This window comes from Acipenser ruthenus, chromosome 17 (assembly GCF_902713425.1).
Source record: "Acipenser ruthenus chromosome 17, fAciRut3.2 maternal haplotype, whole genome shotgun sequence".
In the NCBI taxonomy this organism is placed as follows: domain Eukaryota; kingdom Metazoa; phylum Chordata; class Actinopteri; order Acipenseriformes; family Acipenseridae; genus Acipenser; species Acipenser ruthenus.
The window spans coordinates 32,206,518-32,226,881 of NC_081205.1; the positions used below are offsets into that span (position 1 = coordinate 32,206,518).

Below are 20,364 nucleotides of genomic sequence, written 5' to 3' on the forward strand. Positions count from 1 at the left end.
AAGGAATAACAGGCAGATTTTGGCAGCCGCACCACAGTGAAATAGAGGCTATTGAATTGTCCTGATGGACTGCGTTCTTTGATTGGATGCTGATTGATCGGTGGCAGCGACAGCACCCTTCGATTTGGCAGTGCATCGCTGCTAACCTCTGCTCCCCACCGCTAATCGCAGACCGCAGTCTCTTAACTTCCTTTTCCAGCCTCCCCTGGGTGGATGATGAGGATTATCGCTCATTCTTGCTCTGCTGTTTTCAGGGTCCTGATGCTCTTTAGCACAATTCCATTGTGGGTCTAGTTATTTTTCTATTTCCGACTCCTTGTTAAACTCTGTGGATTCCCTACTGTAATTTCCACTCCACAAAACAGTTGTGTTGCTGTTCGGAAGCTGTTGAAAGACCCGTTTCATTGCCCCCACACACCCACCCACACACACACACACCCACACACACATACACGCATCCTTTTTCTGGAAGCTTCTACTGTTTTCTAAGAATAAGCTACTGTATGCAGTGACCGCATTGAAAATATTCCACTCAAAGAATGGAGACCAGCTTACGGTACAGAGTTATCAGGGTCCTAGTTCCTTTAATACTGCTGCTTAAGTATGGTGCTTTCTAACAGGAACTTTAACCTAAGTAGACTTCTTGAAACTCAATATACATGTATAATTATGTGGCATGGATTTGCTTTATCTTTTACAGATCTGAAGAGGGGGCAGGGTAAGCCTTGCTGTGAATCATAGGCCCCCCCTTACAGGAGGCTGTGACCCCTGCAATCCAGGCCGTCAGAGGAAATCCTGCCATTTATAATCAGTGTTGGTTTTGAGACGTGCTCATCGTAAATCTGGTTCAGTTAGGAAATGCATGCAGCACTGTTTTACAGTTTAGTTTACAGTGCTCTTCAGTACTAAATCAGGCTGATCTAGAAACTGTATCGATGCCCTTTCTCCAGTGTTTCAACGGCAGGGACGAGACAATTGTTTTGCAGTAAAAAAAAAAAAAAGAGAGGTCTTTTAAATGGATCTTTTATTATAATGACGGTTAAAGATGTATGTTCAGCTGTAAAAATGACAGGTTTGTGGTCTACTAAAATATGTGCACACTTGTTTTTTAAATTGCTCACAGTGGTTGCTTGGTGGTTTTTGTTTTGTTTTTGTTGTAACTTTTGGCTTGTTTTCAGAAGATTATTCTGACTGCAGGAAGCTGATACTTGGACATAAGTTGAAGGGGTTCCCAAGCAAAACAAAGTCATTTACACTTGCAGCCAAGGGGGCTTGTTGTACTGTACAGTAACTGAATTAGGGTTGTACTGCTTCCCCCTACATTCCTGCACTTGGTGACACAGAACATTGGTCCACAGTATCATTAAACTGAAGAAACACAAAGCCACTGTTTCAGGGACAATGGCTTGAAACCTGCTTCCAGGAGACCTAGTTTGGCGCGATTTACCAAGAGTCATCTGGCAGTGGTTAACAATGGTAAATGATGGCCATTTATTAGGGTTGAACATGTAGTTCATATATCATAGTGAAAACTTAATGATTACAGTATGTTACAAAATTAGCACTTAACCCTTTCATGCATGAAATATTGCTTTTCATATGGGGGAATAAGGCTATCATGCACTTGTGTCTTCCCTGTGTCCCCATATAAAGACAGGAAGAGAGTTTTGAGGTCACTGTACATGAAAGGTCATTGAGTTCCGAAATTAACCTTTTGACTTCCTGCATTCTCCAATATGTTACAAAGGTCACGTTGCGAGTAAAAATCTTCATAAATCTGGCCACAGCCTAGCTCAATCTAAAGCAGCTTGTAATCTCTCTGAGAAGCAGGCTCATATATTTCTCGCCCTCGTGCTGTGAAGAAGTTATTGGAGTTTTTGAGACGGGTCTGACTACTATTTTATAAGTGTATGTTGGGTACCGTCTGAGCTGCCTTTAATTGCCATGCTGTACGTCCACTCCATTCAGTGTAGCACTCCGATTCCTGAGATCTAATCACAACCCCTTCTGCTTAAACACTCACCACATGTGAATGCTGGACGAGTCTGAGCCAGCACAGTACCACAGGAAAGGGATTGTAACCAACACTTGCAGATTCATTTGAAGCTTCGTTGTTCCAGTGATGACCTCTACCGTTTTATCTTGTGTTGCTATAGTTACGATATACAGCTTGGGGCTGCTGTGGCTCCTCCTGCCTGTTTTGCGTTTGTTAAAACTCTAATGCTATCATCATCCTCTGTGTGGTTATAAGTTCTGACTCAGGTATTCTGGGCAGGCAACTATGGCCAAGAGTTTTGCATCATCCTGTAAAATTAACTCATTTTGCTTCATAAAGTCAAATGAAACCTGCTGAATAATGTTACGTTAACATATTGAATTACATACCACTTTGTATTTTTCCATCTACTTAACGAAAAAAACTGACAAAAATTGAAAAATGTGACAAAATCTAACATGAAATAATGTACTGCTATTATGGCTTCCGGTAGACTTTTGCAATATAATTTTCTTTGATTTACAGGAAGTTAAATAAAAGATCAAAATGATGTTCTCACAGTTTATTTTTATTTTTATGATGTCTCAATCCTAAAATTCTAGGTGATTCAAAACGTTTGGCCATCGCTGTTGTCTTGTCCTCAGAAAGGGGGGTGTTGGATTCCATTTGTACTGTAATGCCCTTTACTTGTACTTTTGTCCGAGTTCAATCCCAATCAGCAGTCACTTTTTCTATTGTACTCAGCACTGCCACCACATCAGCTTCCATGAATGTCCTTGTTTAAAGTAAAGTCGAATGAAACCAGTGCATACTTGGATACATGGTATAGAATTTGGATTGAAGTTGTCTCCCCATTGTTTATTTTTTTCTTGCTTCCTTTTCAATGTGGTTCTTGCCTATTGGTTGCAATGTTGCCTAGCAATACATCTTAATTGTAGGGGTGGCGTGGGGCTTTTGAAAGTGTGATCATGAGTAGAAGCGTGTCACCAGAGAGGAATTTTTACCAGCAGATGTTTGCCAACTGTTAACGCCTGGAGAGAAAAAATTGTTTGGGCTGAGAGGGTTGTGGGACCACAGACTGTCTGGCCATCGTGGTAGGATTCCCCTGCCACCCCCCCCCCTCCCCCCTTCCCTAGCTGGGCATGTTTTTATTGAAATGTTACAACAAAACAAATACATGCTCAACACATTTTACAAGATGAACTCCTTTTCAGAACAGATAGGCTAACGTGAAAAAAAGCCTTTTCACAGCTGCTTGGTACTGTATGTGTAGGGAAAAGACAGCGTATATCTCACAGAAAATATAAAGCTAATGCAGTGAGACATGACCTCCCCTGTCTGGCACATGTGTTAAAGTTGGAAACGCTTTTGGAAATTGAGTAAAAAAAAAATATATATTATTTGATCTACAGTGGTGTTTTTTTTTTTTTTTTTTCTTATTCACTGATTGTTGTTTTTTATACTGCTTTCCTACTTTCCATTTCAATTCTTGCTTGGTTGAACCTAGACCGTTTCAGATGCATTGCGCGTGTGTTTGTGTGTGCCAGTTCCTTGCATGTCCAGCTAGGCTCGTGTATCCGAGTCCCTCCAGTCTGTGCTCGAGTGGACCTGCACTGCAGTGTGGCAGCCCGGCATGGAATGCATTGCTTCCAAGAACCTGCTGTGCTGATAGGACAGGAAGAGCCTTGTTGAAGGAATGCACACCAGCAGGGGGAGGGGTGCGGGGTGCGGGGTGCGGGGTGTGGGGTGCGGGGTGCGGGGTGCGGGGTGCAGCAGTAGTTCTGAGCTTCTCTCTTTGTGCTTGTTGGGTTCAGATATTTTGGCAGGGATGTGTTGCCAGGTTTCACCAGCCCATGTCTGTCTATCCTGTGCCTCTTTGATCCTCTGTTGAATACCCCTGAAACGTAGTGTTGCCTGACTGCCAGATCTTATATACTGCTCTCTAGGTATCCAGCATGAAAGGGTTAAATCTACACCCATGTTAATGTTGGTGCTCCCTGCGCGCACTGACTGAGACATGTACTATCCTCATTAGCAATCATGTACTTTCACCCCTGGGGGAATCCCTTTATAGGGGCACAAGTTAACTGAACAGTCATACATGTTACTTTTGAATAATGGGGCTATGTCTTACAGCTTCCCTGAGCAATACATTTAATCTGCAGGGCTGTTGCACTGGGGCTTCAGCTGGCTTCACTCTGGCAAAGCATCTGTACACTATTTCAACCCTATCATACAATGAAATACTCTCATCTCAACATTTTATATGTGAATACAAATGCTGAAAATGCTATACTATAAATGCTATAAATGCCATATTATCCATATATATATATATATATATATATATATATATATATATATATATATATATATATGTGTGGATAGTGAGTAATGACAATTATAACGGGAGGCTTGCACTATAAAAGCTTTTTATATATAAAATCCCTTAAATCTTTTTGTTCTTATAGAATCATAGAAACTCTTAAAGTGCTTGACAGGAATCAGTGGTTTGTAGGAAGCTGCAAAACAAGCTGAAAATGTGCATCGTCCAGAGCAAGAATTGAGACTGTGGATTTAGGAAGGGACCAGTTTGGTCGACCATACATTTATATTTAAACGAACGGCAGAGTCTGATCTGGTCAGGGCTGCAGAAGAGTTCCTCTGTAGTTAAAATAATGCATATTTGGCCTAAAAATAATTGGGCATTTCAAATTGGGGAGAAAATAAATAAATAAAAAAAAAAACTAATTGGCAACGACTAAATTTAAAAAAAAAATAAAAAAAATAATGCATATTTGGTTTGTGCATGGATGCTATTACCCCACCTCACCGCCCCCTCTGGCTCTAAACCTGACACCTTCCTTTTCTTTACGGAGCCTGGTTTAAATCAGCCAGATTCACATTGCTGAGGTGTTGGTTCACTGCAGGAAAAATAATTACATTTCCAGCTTGTATATTTGCCTTTGTTTTACACGTTCCACAAATTCCACTCAAGAATTCAGAATTCACAATATAATGCTGGTAAGAATATACAGTAGTGTTTTAAATGCCACCAGACCTCTTCCACTCCCACAGAGGCATCTGTGTTGACAATCTCTATAGAAGCAGCTTTTGACACGTAAACAGGTGTGCTGATTTGTGTAGTTCCACAATACGGTAGAGTACTGTGCTGTATGGCTACAGCAGGCAGGTACAGTGTCACGCAGATAAGTACAGTTCACCATGCTTTTGTGGGGGTGTGCATGTCGAGGACAGCTTGCCTGCTTGGTTTTTATTCATTTATCATTTTTGGTGCACCTCTTTTAAAACATTGCGTGTCCACACATTAAACTGACAGGTTGAACCCCCTCTCCTGCTGGCTTGACCTGTGCAGCGTCTGGGAAATCAATCTGATTCGTTCCCAGTTTCAGACGTAGGTCTCTTGTCTTTGTCTGGCCCACGCTGATTGATTGTGATTCAAGGTAGATGGAGAAATGATTAGTTGTCTGCCTGCCTGTATTTTCTATTCTTTACAGCGCCGGCATGTGCTGTAGCCAAGAGAAACAGACCTTGTGCCACAGTATTATTATTATTATTATTATTATTATTATTTATTTCTTAGCAGACGCCCTTATCCAGGGCGACTTACAATTGTTACAAGATATCACATTATACATTATTTCACATTATACAGATATCACATTATTTTACATACAATTACCCATTTTTACAGTTGGGTTTTTACTGGAGCAATCTAGGTAAAGTACCTTGCTCAAGGGTACAACAGCAGTGTCCCCCACTGGGGATTGAACCCACAACCCTCCGGTCAAGAGTCCAGAGCCCTAACCACTACTCCACACTGCTGCCACAGTACAGATGAATGCTGAGCATTAATACAGCCCATCAGTACCACCTATGATCTGTTGTGTGCGTCATCCATCTCTTCTGTTTTCCACTCTTTGGGCCTCATGCACTAAACGGTGTTAAATTACCTGAGATACTGCGTGGTAAGAGAACCCCGTACTACTCGCAAAAAGGAAGGCGCGACTGCGCTATTCACTAATATAATAATATGCACGAATAAGGTGAGCTAAGTGATTCATTTGCCAGTCATCATAGCATGTGAAATGCTGCACGCGTTACACACCCTTTATTTTAGTATATGGGCACTCCAAACTCAGAATGACAGTGACCAAGGAGGCACCAGCCGGCACCAGCTACATCTTCAGTGGGTCTCTGTCGGATGAGAGGAGGCGGCCCGGGAATGTCTTGCTTTGAGGTGGTCAAAGCGGAGAAACAGAAAATTATTAACTGAAAACCAAATATTTATTTGTTCACCTTAATCCCCCTCTGGTTTATTTTGAAGGTACTCTGGTACCCAAACGTTGGCTCAATATAAATGTGTTTCTTTTAAAGGGATTGCAAGTGTGCGTTTTTTTCTTTTCAGAAACTTTAAACTTTCAGCTGCTTATCCGGCTGCTTTTCAGAGCCATAATAATTCAGTGTAATTCATGTGTTAAAAGAGCACAACTGTCTCTTGGCCGTTTCAGCATTACAACATCATAATGGAAAAAATTCAGTACATCATGGGATTTTATACAGCAGTGTCTATTCCTACAATGCATCTTGCATTGAGAAAGCAACACGTTTGGAATTGGAATAAAGGAAATGATTATGTAATACAGTTCACATGCAGTCATCTTTTTGGTGAGTTGCATTTTCAGAATCATCTCATTATGTACAGTATTACCTGGTTTCAGTAAGCGGTAAACTTAACACGCGGCGAGGAAAGTTAGCACCTTTAAGTAAATACGTTTTTTCATACCAAGTCCCTCCCTTGTGGTATTAGGGGGGAGAATTTGAATATATTTCCATGGATTACCATTATTAACGGTATGTAAATGACTCACACGCGGTATCTATTTCCATGTGATTCATTTCACGTGCAAAGTCATTTGCCGCTGGTTAGTGAATATAGCAGGTGTACAAAGCATGCGGTAACGGGCTTACAGCGTGGTAAACTGGTTACCGTTGTTTAGTGCATGAGGCGCTTTGTCAGCGCATCTGTTTTATCCGTTATCTGTTCTATTTATTTTGTGTCTGGTAAACCCATCTATCTGTGTTACTGTTTTTTTTTTTTTTTTATAGGTTCATATTTTGCTTTGGGGATTTGGGGGAGATCGTTTGACGTGCAAGTAATTGTTAAAAAGGTCTGGATTCAAAAAAGGCTTCTCTTAGATTTATTTTTTTCGTCTCATTTACATTGTTTTGGAAACTTATTCAAAGTTGATTTGACGCTTGATAACGATTGCGTTTCCTGTGTTTGTTTTCTCTCTTTGCAGGGTGTGTAAACTTGCTTTAATCCCTGTGTGGCTCATTCTTGTTGTGTGTTTAGCTGCTGGAACTGACCTAAATGCCAAGCCCATCGCTTAACGCTTTGTGTGTGAAGTGTATATTGTGGTGGGTTCCCTGCTGCTAAAGTGCAAAGCAACTAGACCTGATCATGCACAAATACTGCACGGAGTGCTGTCACCAGTCTTGACAGACACCATTGCTGAATCCCCTTTAGTTTAGTAAATACGCAGACTCAGTGACCTAACTAGGAATTATTGAATCGTGAAATTACAAAAACACTGTCTATTTTAATCAGTCCAAACACATCATTGAACAAAATTGCAATTAGCAATATTCTGTTAAAATGAGCTTCTCACAGTGGCAACAAATGACTTGAATTTAAGTCACTGTTAGTCAAATTCTGTTCAACTGAAAGCAGTTGAACAATCACAACAGTTGTGATGTTTACAAAATAGCAACTCTAATTGCATTTCCTTTGAATGAATTGGAATTGGGATTTTAAAAAAGGAATTGACCTCGACCCTGCATTCGAACTGGATTTTTGAATCTGCTTCCCTGCTACAGGGTGCTGTTTGCAAGTCGGATTGGAGGACTCGCTGGTGAAGCAGAATCTTTCTGTCTGAGTTGACAGCTGCAGTTTTTTGGTCTGCAGTACAGTATGACCTTGGAGGAGACTCAAAACAAGTATGTCTAAATATTTATAACCCAACAGCCCCGCGCTGGGGTAGTTGCTCAGGTTATTTACTCCACACTCCCAATTAGTGCCTTAAGGACAGAGCGGTGTTTGTCTGTGTGTGGGGCCTTTCTGCCTGCTGTTCTTATTAAGAGGAGGCTCTCGGGCAGGCTGTGTGATGTATGGCTGTGCCTTGTGGAGTGTGTCTGCTGTATTTGCACAGAAAGAGTTCTGTCCTCTCGCGTGTCGGTGTGACGCACGTCTTAAGGGTTTGCTATCTTTTGTACAGTCTAGGAGTTCTTGTGGGAATCCTGGTTTTGTTTTTTACTCACGAGAGGGTTTGATTTCAAAGCAGGCATCTACATTGCATGCTTCTGCCGTGCGCAGCTGGGTTGGCAGGTGCTTCCGTATCTCAAGACTGCACAAAATACTGCTGGTCTCACAAGGAACTGACTTGGCTGCAAATTTCTATCCCTGATTTCCATGATTTTATATATATATTTAGGAAGCATATGTGTTGTGGTGAAATGGGAGAACTTTCCACTATGTCCATCAGTAGTTGGAGTAGTTGTTTACCATAGCCCCAGTGCCTAAGCCCTGAGTCCTGAGGCTATAGCCTCTGCTTGGTTAAAATCAGCTCCAGCGGGTCTCCCTCTAATCTCGTTCCTTGTCAGCAATGAGCTCTTGAGTTTTAATAACAGGAATGAAGATGTTGGCTTGGCTTGTGACCTCTTTGGGATCCAATACCACTTGATACCACTGCTGCTCCCTGAAGTTCAGTAACACTAAACAAGCTCACTTGCACTATTCAAGTTGCCATACATCGAACAGTCTGAGTTATTGTGTGACCATCAGTCCCTGTTTCGATCCATACACTAGAGCCCTACTTCACGAGGGGGGTTTTAGATGCTCATTAAGACACAGTGGAATATGGTTTGTGGAAGATCAGGCTTATGCCCCTGTTTAGATCATTTGAAATTGACCTCTCTGAGAAGGAACTAGAGTCGCTTGACTGCACCCCACTGGAACGGGACTCTGATAGGTTCAGCTGGGTAGGCCGGGGATTCCTGGTTACCTCTTTCCTGCTCGACTCCAGGACTCATCCGGCTCTGGTTTCCAGTACTGCATACTGTTCGTTTAGACGACAGTCGCTGGTTTACACGAGGAAATAAACAGAAAAAAAGAACAGTTCCTATTTTTGGACTCCTTTCTAAGTACGGTATGATCTAGAAGCGTACTTTCTTGTATAAATAATTACATGAGGCAAGCTGTAGATTATGGTTCCTCCCTTTTAAAACGCTATATGGTTGTGTATGTTACAGGGCTGAAATAAACCCCAGACAGAGGGGTGTAGTGTTAACATGAGACGCCTGGTCTTTTTTGTGGTGGAATAATGATATGACTAAGACTTTTAAAGAGAAGAGGCCTCCGGGCCAGGGACTGATGAGGATGATGTAAGAAGGCTTAATGTCTTAGTCAGACGTACGTTTAACTTCAAAGCTAGAAAGGCGGGTATGTCTAGGATTACTGTGAGGTTATGTGCTGGCTTTCCCTTCCTGCAGTAGCACAGTGGTTTCAGTGAGAAGTCTTTTATTATTACCTTTCTTTTTTAGTATCTTATTTTTTTGTTTGTGAGTTGCTACGCAATATTGCAATAGGAAATTGACACATTTTGGGACATACCTGCAGAACTGTGAGCTTTATATGATTTATCTAAATGTCGTCTGCTAATTCTACCGCTGCTCCAAAATCTCCCCCGGATCTCTCTTTGCTTTTTGGGTTTTGAGAAGACGGTGGAAAGCAGTGAAAGACTGATCAGTCCTGAGGATAACCGGTAGCTGCTTCCACCATGGGGGCGAGGGAAGAGAAGGAGCGAGCACGGGAGGAAGGAGAGTGAAGAGGAGGAGCGAGCATTGGAGGAAGGAGAGTGAAGAGAAGGCAGAACAAGTGTCGGCCAGTAGAGGATGAGTGGAGAGGGTGAGAGGGAATATAAGGAGACACGGGATAAGAGCTATCGAATTGCCATCGGTCAATGATCGTGCGGGGCGCTGTGTGCAATGGGTGGTCCCTGCACGCCCACCATTATTATTATTATTATTATTATTATTATTATTATTATTATTATTATTATTATTATTATTATTTATTTCTTAGCAGACACCCTTATCCAGGGCGACTTACAATTGTTACAAGATATCACATTATACATTATTTCACATTATACAGATATCACATTATTTTACATACAATTACCCATTTATACAGTTGGGTTTTTACTGGAGCAATCTAGGTAAAGTACCTTGCTCAAGGGTACAACAGCAGTGTCCCCCACTGGGGATTGAACCCACAACCCTCCGGTCAAGAGTCCAGAGCCCTAACCACTACTCCACACTGCTGACCATCCCGGGCTTCAACTCTGCACCTCTGTTGGGAGAACACATATCCCTGCTAGAGGCTTCGCAGTGGCACTGCTTTCACTGCTCAACAATCCCAGGAATCCCTGCTCACTGGAAAGTTCTGGACAGGCTGTTTGTGGTGATCTGTTTATCGTCAGCGGTTGCTTGCCATCTTCTGTTTTTCTTTTTCTTGGGAGCAAATGTGTCTTCGATGTCGGGACACAATCTTGGCCCCTTTTGATATACACATATAAAAATAGCCTGAAAAAGAAATGATAAAACCTGAAAATGTGGAAATACATCTATATCTATATCTATATTTATATTTATACCTATATCTATATATTATGTCACGTTTTCTGGTTTTATAATTTATTTTGATTATATTCAGTCTGGCAGTTTTTATTTGAAACCTCAATTTATAGATGTGCCCCTGGAGACGTTAAGGGCCTCATTTACTAAAGGTTCGTATGTGATAACACGTGTGTTATCCATGGATAACATGCGTGCTAACCAAGCTGAGATCCGTCTGAAAGCTGTCTGTCAGCACAAGGTACAGGTATATGTATGTACGATACTACACATCCGAAACTGTAAATAAGTAACACTAATTAAAATAAATGCGTTTATATACTAAAACACACATATACCAGCCGACTACATTAAATAAATAAATAAATAAACTTTTGAACAGAAATGCGTCTATATACAGGTATATTATGATTAAATAAAACTGTACAGACAAAATCAGTAACAGGACATTGAAAATAAATGTGTTATGTAGCCTACAAACAAAGAAAGCATGCAACAGCTTGCTATGCAAACATAAAAAAAGACATAACTGCGTTCATACAGACATAATTGAAACACGGTAATATAAATAAATAAAGGAAATTGGGTTTACAATCACAACAGCACATAATATCAAAGAAGGACGTTTTTCTCCTAAATCACATACCTGCATACAGTGCACTTTTTCCCCACACGATTTGGGCACAGCGTAACCGATTTGCACTTTACTGTACAAAATGATTATTTGTCTAGCTACAATAGATTATACAGTAGGCTATGTACAGTATAGTTACTCCTAGTTATTATTACCTGTGCATCTTTGTATTCACAGTTTCATTAATTTAGCCGAAGGGCTGCAGACTGATCTAATCAATGATGGATAACAAAAAAAAGGCTACTATACTGTATAAGCAAAGTGCTTTTTATATATACTGTACAGCCATGACGGTGTCTAGGTAGGATTGTTTATAACTTCTTATTTATTTATTTTTGAGACCCTGCCTTTCAAACGTCGTTCTAGAGTATGTAATACATATATTTAATAAACTTCAAGAACTGACAACTGCGTTTCTCAATCTCTGCTCATTCCTTTATAGTCCGCGGCACCTATGTCGTCATTTCGTTAAGACGCGCCTTATCTTCTGTGATAAGGCACGTCTTAATATGCTAATGATTTCCATAGCACGCGTCTTAATAAGCAGCATTCACATTAGTAAATACCAGCTTATTTATAGTTTTAAGTGTTACGGGATTGTGTTAACACGCGTCTTATGGCCACTTTTAAGAACCTTTTAGTAAATGAGGCCCTAATGTTCTTTTAAATACGAACATCTGTTTTCTACCGGTGATTTACTCATTTTACATTTCATGTAGTCATCTTATTTACAGACATACTTCACTATCACTGGGGATATTCCTTTAATGCCAAAAATGACTAGAAGAGTTGGAAGGTATTAGTTCGCAATAGAGGGCGTCTGGGCAAGCAGTCCGGTACACCTTTATCTTAAGTGGTGGCTAGCCTTGTGTTTCAGAGACTCTGTTCGATCCTCCACCACCAGCCTGCCCAAGGAGCCCCTCTGTAACGGATACATAAATTCCTGGGAATCATGCTGTAGTCCTTTTTTTCTAGGAAAGTAACCTAACACTACCCTGACCCCATCCCCCCCTCACCCCTCCACTCCCTCCCTGCTCGCCCCCTCTCTTAACAGGCTTTCTAAAGATCTCCTTTGTAATAGAACGGTCAGGTAGCTCAGGCCTTGCAAAGCTACGTCTATGTTGGGAGAACCACTGTGATGTCCCCTTTCACTGGCTTGGAAACTCTTGAGGCTACACTCTATTAAATCACCCCCTTGAGGCTACACTCTGCTCACTATTAACTCACCGCAATGAGGTGGTAAATCAAATGTTTGCCCTGAGGGCCAATTTCTGTGAAAAGGAAGAAAAGGAAATGTAGCTACAGTACAAGGTAACCTCTGTGCCCTGGGCCCCCAGCTGTTTATTATCTTAAGAGAGGGGGGTGGGGGAGAAAAAAGTGTTAGGTAAGTCTGAAGCAAGAGACTGCAGTATCTGTCCGGTTGGTGTTTCTATAGTGAACTGTCCATATACGTTCAGATATATTGTATCCCATATTACACACTATGAGGATGAATGTGCTGCAGTATCAAAACCATCTGTTTCAGAAACGCCTTGGGCAGTCTCTCCTCTCCAGTGACGTCCATGGTTCTTTTGCAGCTAACACACTGATCGCAATGGCCACCTGTAGCATTAGTATAAACTCTTCTAGAGAGACGCATCAGACCATCCCTGCATTTATTTTATTCTGACTTCAGTCAAGGGCAGTGTAAAGCCCTGGCACAGGACTGAGCAAGCAGCCTTTCCGAGCCCAGTCCCATGCTAACCACAAAGCTGCAAACCTGTCATTAACGACAGTGCGCTGGCTGTGTGTGGGTGGTGGAAGCAGGCTTTGCATCTTAATACCATCATTAGGTTTGTTAGGTTGCTTATAGCTTTGATATTGCGTGTATGTGTGTGTGTGTGTGTGTTTGTGTGTGATCTGACCTGCCTGGCCGTTTGTGTCGAAAGGTTTGTTCCTGTAAAGACGTCCTAAACTTGATTCGTGAACGGACCGGTCCGTTCCAGTAATCTGCTGGAAGTATGAAGAGTTCTGGATTTTCAGCCTGAGAGACCCTATAGTTCCACAGAGCAGGGATAACAAGAAAGCTACCGGTATAACGACCCGCTAGCGAATCGATGTCATATTCATTCGTCAGTGAAAGTGATGGGACCGAGTCCACGCCAATGAATTGAGCAAGACTTCTGCAGGGTGAATTTCTGTACACGGCTCTGCTCTGCTCTGTCAAGCATATAATAAAGCTGTTTCTGGTCCTTAACCAAAATGCATGAAATAACTAGCACAGCAAAGCAATCAAGTAGCTACTGAAAAAATATTTCAAAGTATTCAAGTCACTTCCGTAGCTATCATTTTACTCCTGGTGCGCCCCTGTTTTTTCGCTTTGCATTTTTTTCAATGAAGTGCCTTTGACTGTTTTAATGCTGTATTAACTGTGAAGGGCTGTAGGAGGTCAGTGTGTTGGGACAGGATTCTGGAAAAGGAAACATTCCAGTTCTCTTAGGCTACTTCTCATATAGTTCTGGCTCCCAGAGAGTCTTTGAAAATAAGCCAGGCCAGGGAATTGGGGTCGTGGACAGTGTCCCTGCTTGTTTTTTTTCCCTTTTGTGGGAGACTTTCTGGTTTAGGATTTCTAAATATTTTTAATGCTAACTGCTGCCAATAAAAAAGTAATAAATAAGAGTTTCTACCAACAAGCTTCTACAGTAAGATGTCAAAATTAGAAAGCTGGTCATCCAAAAATCAGGCCACATACAATATTCTCCAACATGAATATATGCAAATCTACCCCCTACTCTAACCCCCATTGACACCACAAAAACATGAGTCAATGGCCTGTTATTGTTAAACATTGGCATGCTGGTAAATGATAAGGCTGATGGATCTTGAATGATATGTAATACATTGCAAGGTAGTGCATTGGAGTTGCAGAAAGTTGTGTTGGATTGGTTTGTGTTGTGGTCAGAGCCTGGGAGTGAGAGTTGACCTTCTCACAGCCCCTCTCCACAATACTAGAGGAGAACTGCAACCTAGAACCTCTGCTGGTAGGTACCGATAATGGTGAGCTTTTATCTAAAACAAAACCAAGTACAACAAAGAAAGTCGCTTTTAACCAAACACCTTAAATCACTTTGAGTACATTTTTGCTGAAACGGCTGTCTGTCTTTGTCCTGGTGTTTTCAGAGCTGTAAATGTTAATGTAAAGGTTGTGTTATGCTGAATATGTTTAAGGAGACAGGACTTGGTTTGGGGTGCAATGTACACAGTACAATCAACAATGCTCCTTTCATCCTCATTTTCTTTTTCTATTAATCTTCTGCGTCTTCAGACACATTGGGGCTAATTGCTCCCGTGGGGTTCTCATTCACCAGGGTGCAAAGCGCTCTGTGGTTCAGGAGCACTGTGCCAAGGTACAGCCAGCAGTCTAGGGCTGTTAACAGTAGCTGCCAGCAATGCTTACAGTAAGGTAGCGGGGCAAATTGAGGTTGGGCTTCACTGCCAGCACCCTGGTTTTGATTACAGCCTTTTTAGTTCTGCAATATAAAACCCAGCTGAAGCAAATTTAGTTGCGCAAAAAAAGTCTGCTTCTGAGATGACATGCTGCATTACGGTAGAGTAGTTTGGTTTTAATGAAATCCTGCAATTTAGACTTAATCTATATCAGTCACCACCTTGTGTTATAAACAGACAGGGTTTACAGTGCTTATATGCAGTTTACTTTTTTATCGGCTGTCTGATAGTCCCCAGTTAAAGGAGAAATGGTAAACAGGTTCTTGAATAGCGCATTCCTTCTATGCTGTTTGATTTAGTATGTGCAGCACAGCGCAGCCATCTGATTTTAAAGAGCACCAAAGCACCTTCAGTGTTCTTCAGACTTTGCATCTCACAGCAGGCAGTGTCATTATCGCAGTCTAACAAGGCATGGGCTATTGCATGCTATGGCACTAATATCTGACAATGGGTGAGTGTCTCAAATATTAAAAGGCTGTTTGCAAGGGGAAACTAGCCTTGTTTTCTGAGCCTCCTGTGCTTGCCAGTGGTTTGGTGCAGAGGCAGTTCAGACATTTCAAGTGTAATAAAATATTCCCACTGTAAATATAAAACCGAGGCTGTAGGCATGCAGCGTGCAAACCACACAGAAACCTGTCGGAGTCCAGGCGGATTGATTGGGCTGTTCAGTTTTAATGCGGACATTTTACATTTCCCTGGAGAAGGGCTAGTGAGTGGAATATGGTTCGCAGTATGAATGGTTTCATTGTCTGGGTATGGAAAGTGCAGTATCTCCTTTATAGCTTTTTAAAGGCCTGTTGTGTGTGTGAACAAAACTGTATGGAGCCTCCAGAGACATGGTCACTTGGGACCTTTTTTAGCTTCTCATTTTTAGCTGTCTAATGCATGTGTTTTTTTAAAAAGATACCGGGTTGTTTGCAATTGATTGAACCCGAGTTGGAACTAAATCCTTCAATAAGGGACTTTTTTTAATGACAACCCTCATCTCTTACAGTGCAATATGCCTATCCATTGTCCTGTAGTCACGTAAAATCTGGAGAGATGGCAGTGGTGGATGCCCTACTTGTCATATGCCAGTTTCTCCTAATTGCACTCTAGGAGGAAAGGATATAATAATCCCTGATACAATTGTGATATTTCTAGATTAGTACCTTTCTGGATCTAGTTTAAACTGTTTGCTTCTAGCGAACAGCTGGAGTGGCTGTTGTGATCCTGATAGAGCGGAGACACAGGGAGAGAGGGAGAGAGCCTGCAGGCTTGCTTCAGCTTCCCAGTGGTGCTCCCGCTGTGGGAGGTTGGTGAGGTGTCTGGCTCTGTGCCCTCCCAGCTGTGTGGCTGTGACAGTCAGACTATGGCACTAGAACTCGCCGACAGTTTTATTTTCTTTAATTGCGGTTATAAATTGTTTACTAAAATAGCACTCATTATGCAAACTTTAACTAATCATGTAGTTTACATAGTCTAGCCAAATGTATAAATAATTTGCTAATTACTTTTCTCCGTGTTCACTACAAGGGCATTAAGCAAATTGTAGTGAAAAGCTCTGCTACTGAAGACGGCGCTGGCTGGAAAGTGTGCCCTTCAGGGCTTACCTTTTTTTTTTTTTTCCAAGTTTGAATACTCCAGATTCGTGATTTCTAACTGCTTTTGATTATATAATATATTTTCTCGTCTCTGCTTACTGCAGCGTAGCTGGTGTGTGAGGCTTTCTTTTGCCAGGTCAGAGTTAGTTTGCTGTGTGTTTAATTAGAACCATAACTTCAGGAAATGAATTACATGTGCTTACTAAATTATCTGTTGGGCAGCCAAGCAAAGCTCATTTTCCAGCTCCAATTGCAGGCCTGCTCCCCCTGGGTTTGGAGCTGAGCTGAGGCCTGGGCGCTTCTGGTTTCTGAGTCCTCGATAAAGACAAAGTTTCACCTGTGGAAGCCTGGGTTCAAATCTGACAAAATGTGCTGTTTGAACATGTGTATTTACAGATGATTAATTGTAGAAAACAATTAATAACTGTAGAAAACTGTGCCAGTCCTGTGAGCATAACAAGTTACACATAAATAAATACATAATCAGTGGACAAATTTGTGTCTTCAGTTATTAGGAAAAGGATGTGTTTCATGTACCTCTGAACAATCTTCTTCACACTTGAATGTGTTCAGTTTATGTCCCGAAGTTGGTCTGTGGACAGGTTCGATTTTTCAATTCCAATTCCTTTTTAAAATCATATAATTGCTGTGATTGTTCAACTGCTTTCATTTGAAGCCAGTTTAATTGACCAACAATGACTTCAATTTAAGTTGTCTGTTGTCATTGTGAGCAGCTCATTTGAACAGAATACTGCTAATTGCAATTTTAATCAACGATGAGTTGGAATTGATTAAGAGTGAATTGGAATGTCTGTGGATGTTAGAAACGCCATTGCATTGCAAACGTTTTGGATTGCATGGTTGTGTAAGACAGCTACAGCAAATAAATCACGCACACGATTCTCTTGCCAGCTTGTACTCTACATGGATTTCCATGGGGTTGCTGGTGCATGAAGAAGAATGCTGCGCTGGTGCGAGTTTTATAACAATCTGGAAAGTGGTCAAGTTTTAAGTCACTGTTCATTTCCAAGTGCTTATTTAGAGAAGTGTAGATCACTAGCTTGGTTTCAGCCAGCGTTTCATGAATTACTTTGGCTTTTTTCTGTTCCTGAATGGAACTATCACTTCAACTGTCACTGTGTAATTGGAAACAGCACAGCCTGACATAGCCTAGCACAGGATAGAGCAGCATATCTGTGTACGTATGGAGAGGAGATACAGGGGGTTTTATCGTAGTGCAAGTGCCGGTTTAACCTGGGATTCATAAACCAAGATGAAAGAGCAGCTCTCTGGTGTGGTGTGGTGCGGGGCTGTGCGGTGAGACCTGCGGAGTGAGCAAAGAAAAGCAAACATTGCTCCTTCTGAGCCAGAGCTTTTAATACATCTATCCCCTCTTTTGCAATTTAAGCTGTGCTATTTGTAGAATAGACTTTTTGGATGCTGAACTACTTCCAGTATGTGTACCTGCCATAGCAGGAGCAGTTGAAGTGGTCAGGGTGGGGGGCAGCGTGTTGCTTTAAGGCCGTGGCGCCTGCCTGTAATTTTTGTATAGCCGTACTATCGTCTGCTCCTCTGGGCACACAGGCTCCTTGTTTGGCAGCTGGACAGAGCATTTCACAAATCTCACCTAGAAGTCTTCCTGTCGCTGTTTCTCTTAAAGGAAAGCCAATTTTTGCTTCTAAATGGGGGGGTGGAAAATTGTGAATTTGGAAAGTGACAGACAAAACAAACCTGTGGATTAGTACTTGCTTTCACCTCAAGGGTTATTGAGTAGATAGCAATCTGTACAGAACTTGAAAACGTTTTATACATTCATTCCGGGTGGAACATTTTAGAATGTTTAACAAGCTTGAAAGTGTTAGGAGCCAAGTGGCTGTGAATGATTACCTTGGCTTGCAGTTTTCAGTTGATTTACAAGGGCTTCCTTCATTGCTTTGACGAAGACGACCCCCTACGTATGATTCAAGTGCCAAGCTAGAGGAGTTTTAGGACTACCCTTTACTGTTATAAATATGGCTGATTCAACAATAGCCATTGTTTCATGGTTCAAATATATTGATAAATATTAGCAAGCAGGGTTGACAAACTTGGTCCCCCACAGAGCCCCACACAAACCAATACCCTCATAAGGATTTGTCTGGCAGATTCCTAAACCACCAGGTCACCAAGTAAAACTACTTTTTTTTTTCTTTTTAAAGGGTTGTTGCTATGACAACCTCAAGGCCATTAAGACAAACAAATAAAAACATTTGAGGTAAAGCCTAACCCAACCAGCACAACAATACAGGGCACAACAAAAACATGTGCTTCCTTGTGAGCTCCAACCACAGCCTCAGATATGCAGGACAATGAAGCAGTGCAGTTTTGGAAACGGTGGCGTCTACTAAATTATAAATAAAAATAATAATTAATCTTCAGATAAAGTCAATGAAAAATAGTTTATTCAGGAATCAAAATGCAAACAGGAACAAAGCAAATCAAATGCGATACATCAGTGATCTCACATACAAGTCTCAGTTGATGGTGTTCTGAGCTGGCAGTGTAGATGTTATTTACTTCTGAGCTGAGCTGAGCTTTCATGGCATCCGAGATGTTGGCTTTTTTCTGAGCCGGCATGGCACAGAGATGTTAGTTTCTGAGCTGGCATCAGTGTAGATGTTAGTTTCTGAGCTGGCATCAGTGTAGATGTTAGTTTCTGAACTGAGCCAAGAAATTACTTTGTACAGCACAGATATGCAGCTAGCTTACATAGTTTCCTTGACCAAATTTGGTCTTATTTCCCTAGCATGATGCATGGTGTGAGACAAAGCACATTAAAAGGTAACATTTGCGTTTCTTCTTCACTTTACCAATGTCATCAGAAACCCACATAAGAAGTTACATTTAAGAACAATGCTATGAGTTTTGCTCAGTTCTCACAGGCAGCATAGCGCTATACCCACGCATCACAAGGTCATTCTGTGACACTTCCCTAAAGTTATAGCATGTCACTTTTAACAAAAGCGCTTATTAAAGCAGAAACAAAGGTTTTATCATCCCTCCGAGGTCACAGCTGCACTCTGAGTTATGAAAAGCCAGTTACTCCCTACAAGGCCAGGGCAATACATAGGCAAGCGTTTCAAAATCCTTACAGAATTGTAAAATAAACTTCTTAGTAACAAGAGCATGGTATCCAGGGAGGTTTATGTAGGTCTCCGAAGCTATGGAATTCATTCTAATGAGGAGGTGGGAAACAAACAGTGGCCCCATTGATTGCTTACTGGATAAAGCAACGTGTTTATTTGTTTTCTGACAAATTTAGCGGCTGTAAATGTGAGCCGGCTTACTGAGGCCAATGTTTTGGTTGTGTACTGCTTAAACATCTTATTTTGTGGTTTTGTCTCTTTTGAGAACTAGCAAGATGAGAAAGTGTTCCCTTTTAGCGTCCGTTTATTTATTTATTGTTCTGTTCTTTATTTTTTGTTCTGTCTGCTGATTTACCAAGAGAGTGTTGCAAAGATATGCGTGAGAATATGTCCAGATAACAATACAACAGCAGAGCTTTTGGCACTCGGGCAAAAGACGGGGTGACATCTGGTCTCTATTTTCTCATTAGGTTGACTGGACCCTTTGGAATTGACAGCCCTACGTGGGGTTCATCCATAGTGAGTGTGTGTGTGTGTGTGTGTGTGCGTCTGTCTGTGCCTGTGTGTGTTACAGAAGATAAAGGTTGCTGTCCTTCCCGTATCTGTTGTGCCTGCTCCTCGGTGTAACCAGTCCTCTCTGGTCTCCACAGTTGAATCAGCTGGACAAGGCGTCAGCGGCAGCCCACACGTTCTTCCTGGCCAACCCCGAGCACATGGAGATGTGGCAGAACCTGGAGCACTACAAGTTGCTGGAGGGGGTGCAGGAGAGCCACTTCCAGGACAGGGAGGCTCGGCCACACCAGGTATGGATGACACTCTGTC

The 20,364-nt window shown here is 41.7% G+C and overlaps 1 protein-coding gene across 1 annotated transcript in view; it reads left to right on the forward strand.

The window, feature by feature from the left end:
• Nucleotides 1-20,364, forward strand: part of LOC117422935 (prolyl 3-hydroxylase 2-like) — a 43,795-nt gene that overhangs the window by 6,009 nt on the left and 17,422 nt on the right. Inside the window, exon 2 of the mRNA XM_034038183.3 lies at nt 20,193-20,345. Within this exon, the coding sequence (XP_033894074.2) occupies nt 20,193-20,345 (153 nt within the window). The remainder of the gene's footprint in view (nt 1-20,192; nt 20,346-20,364) is intronic.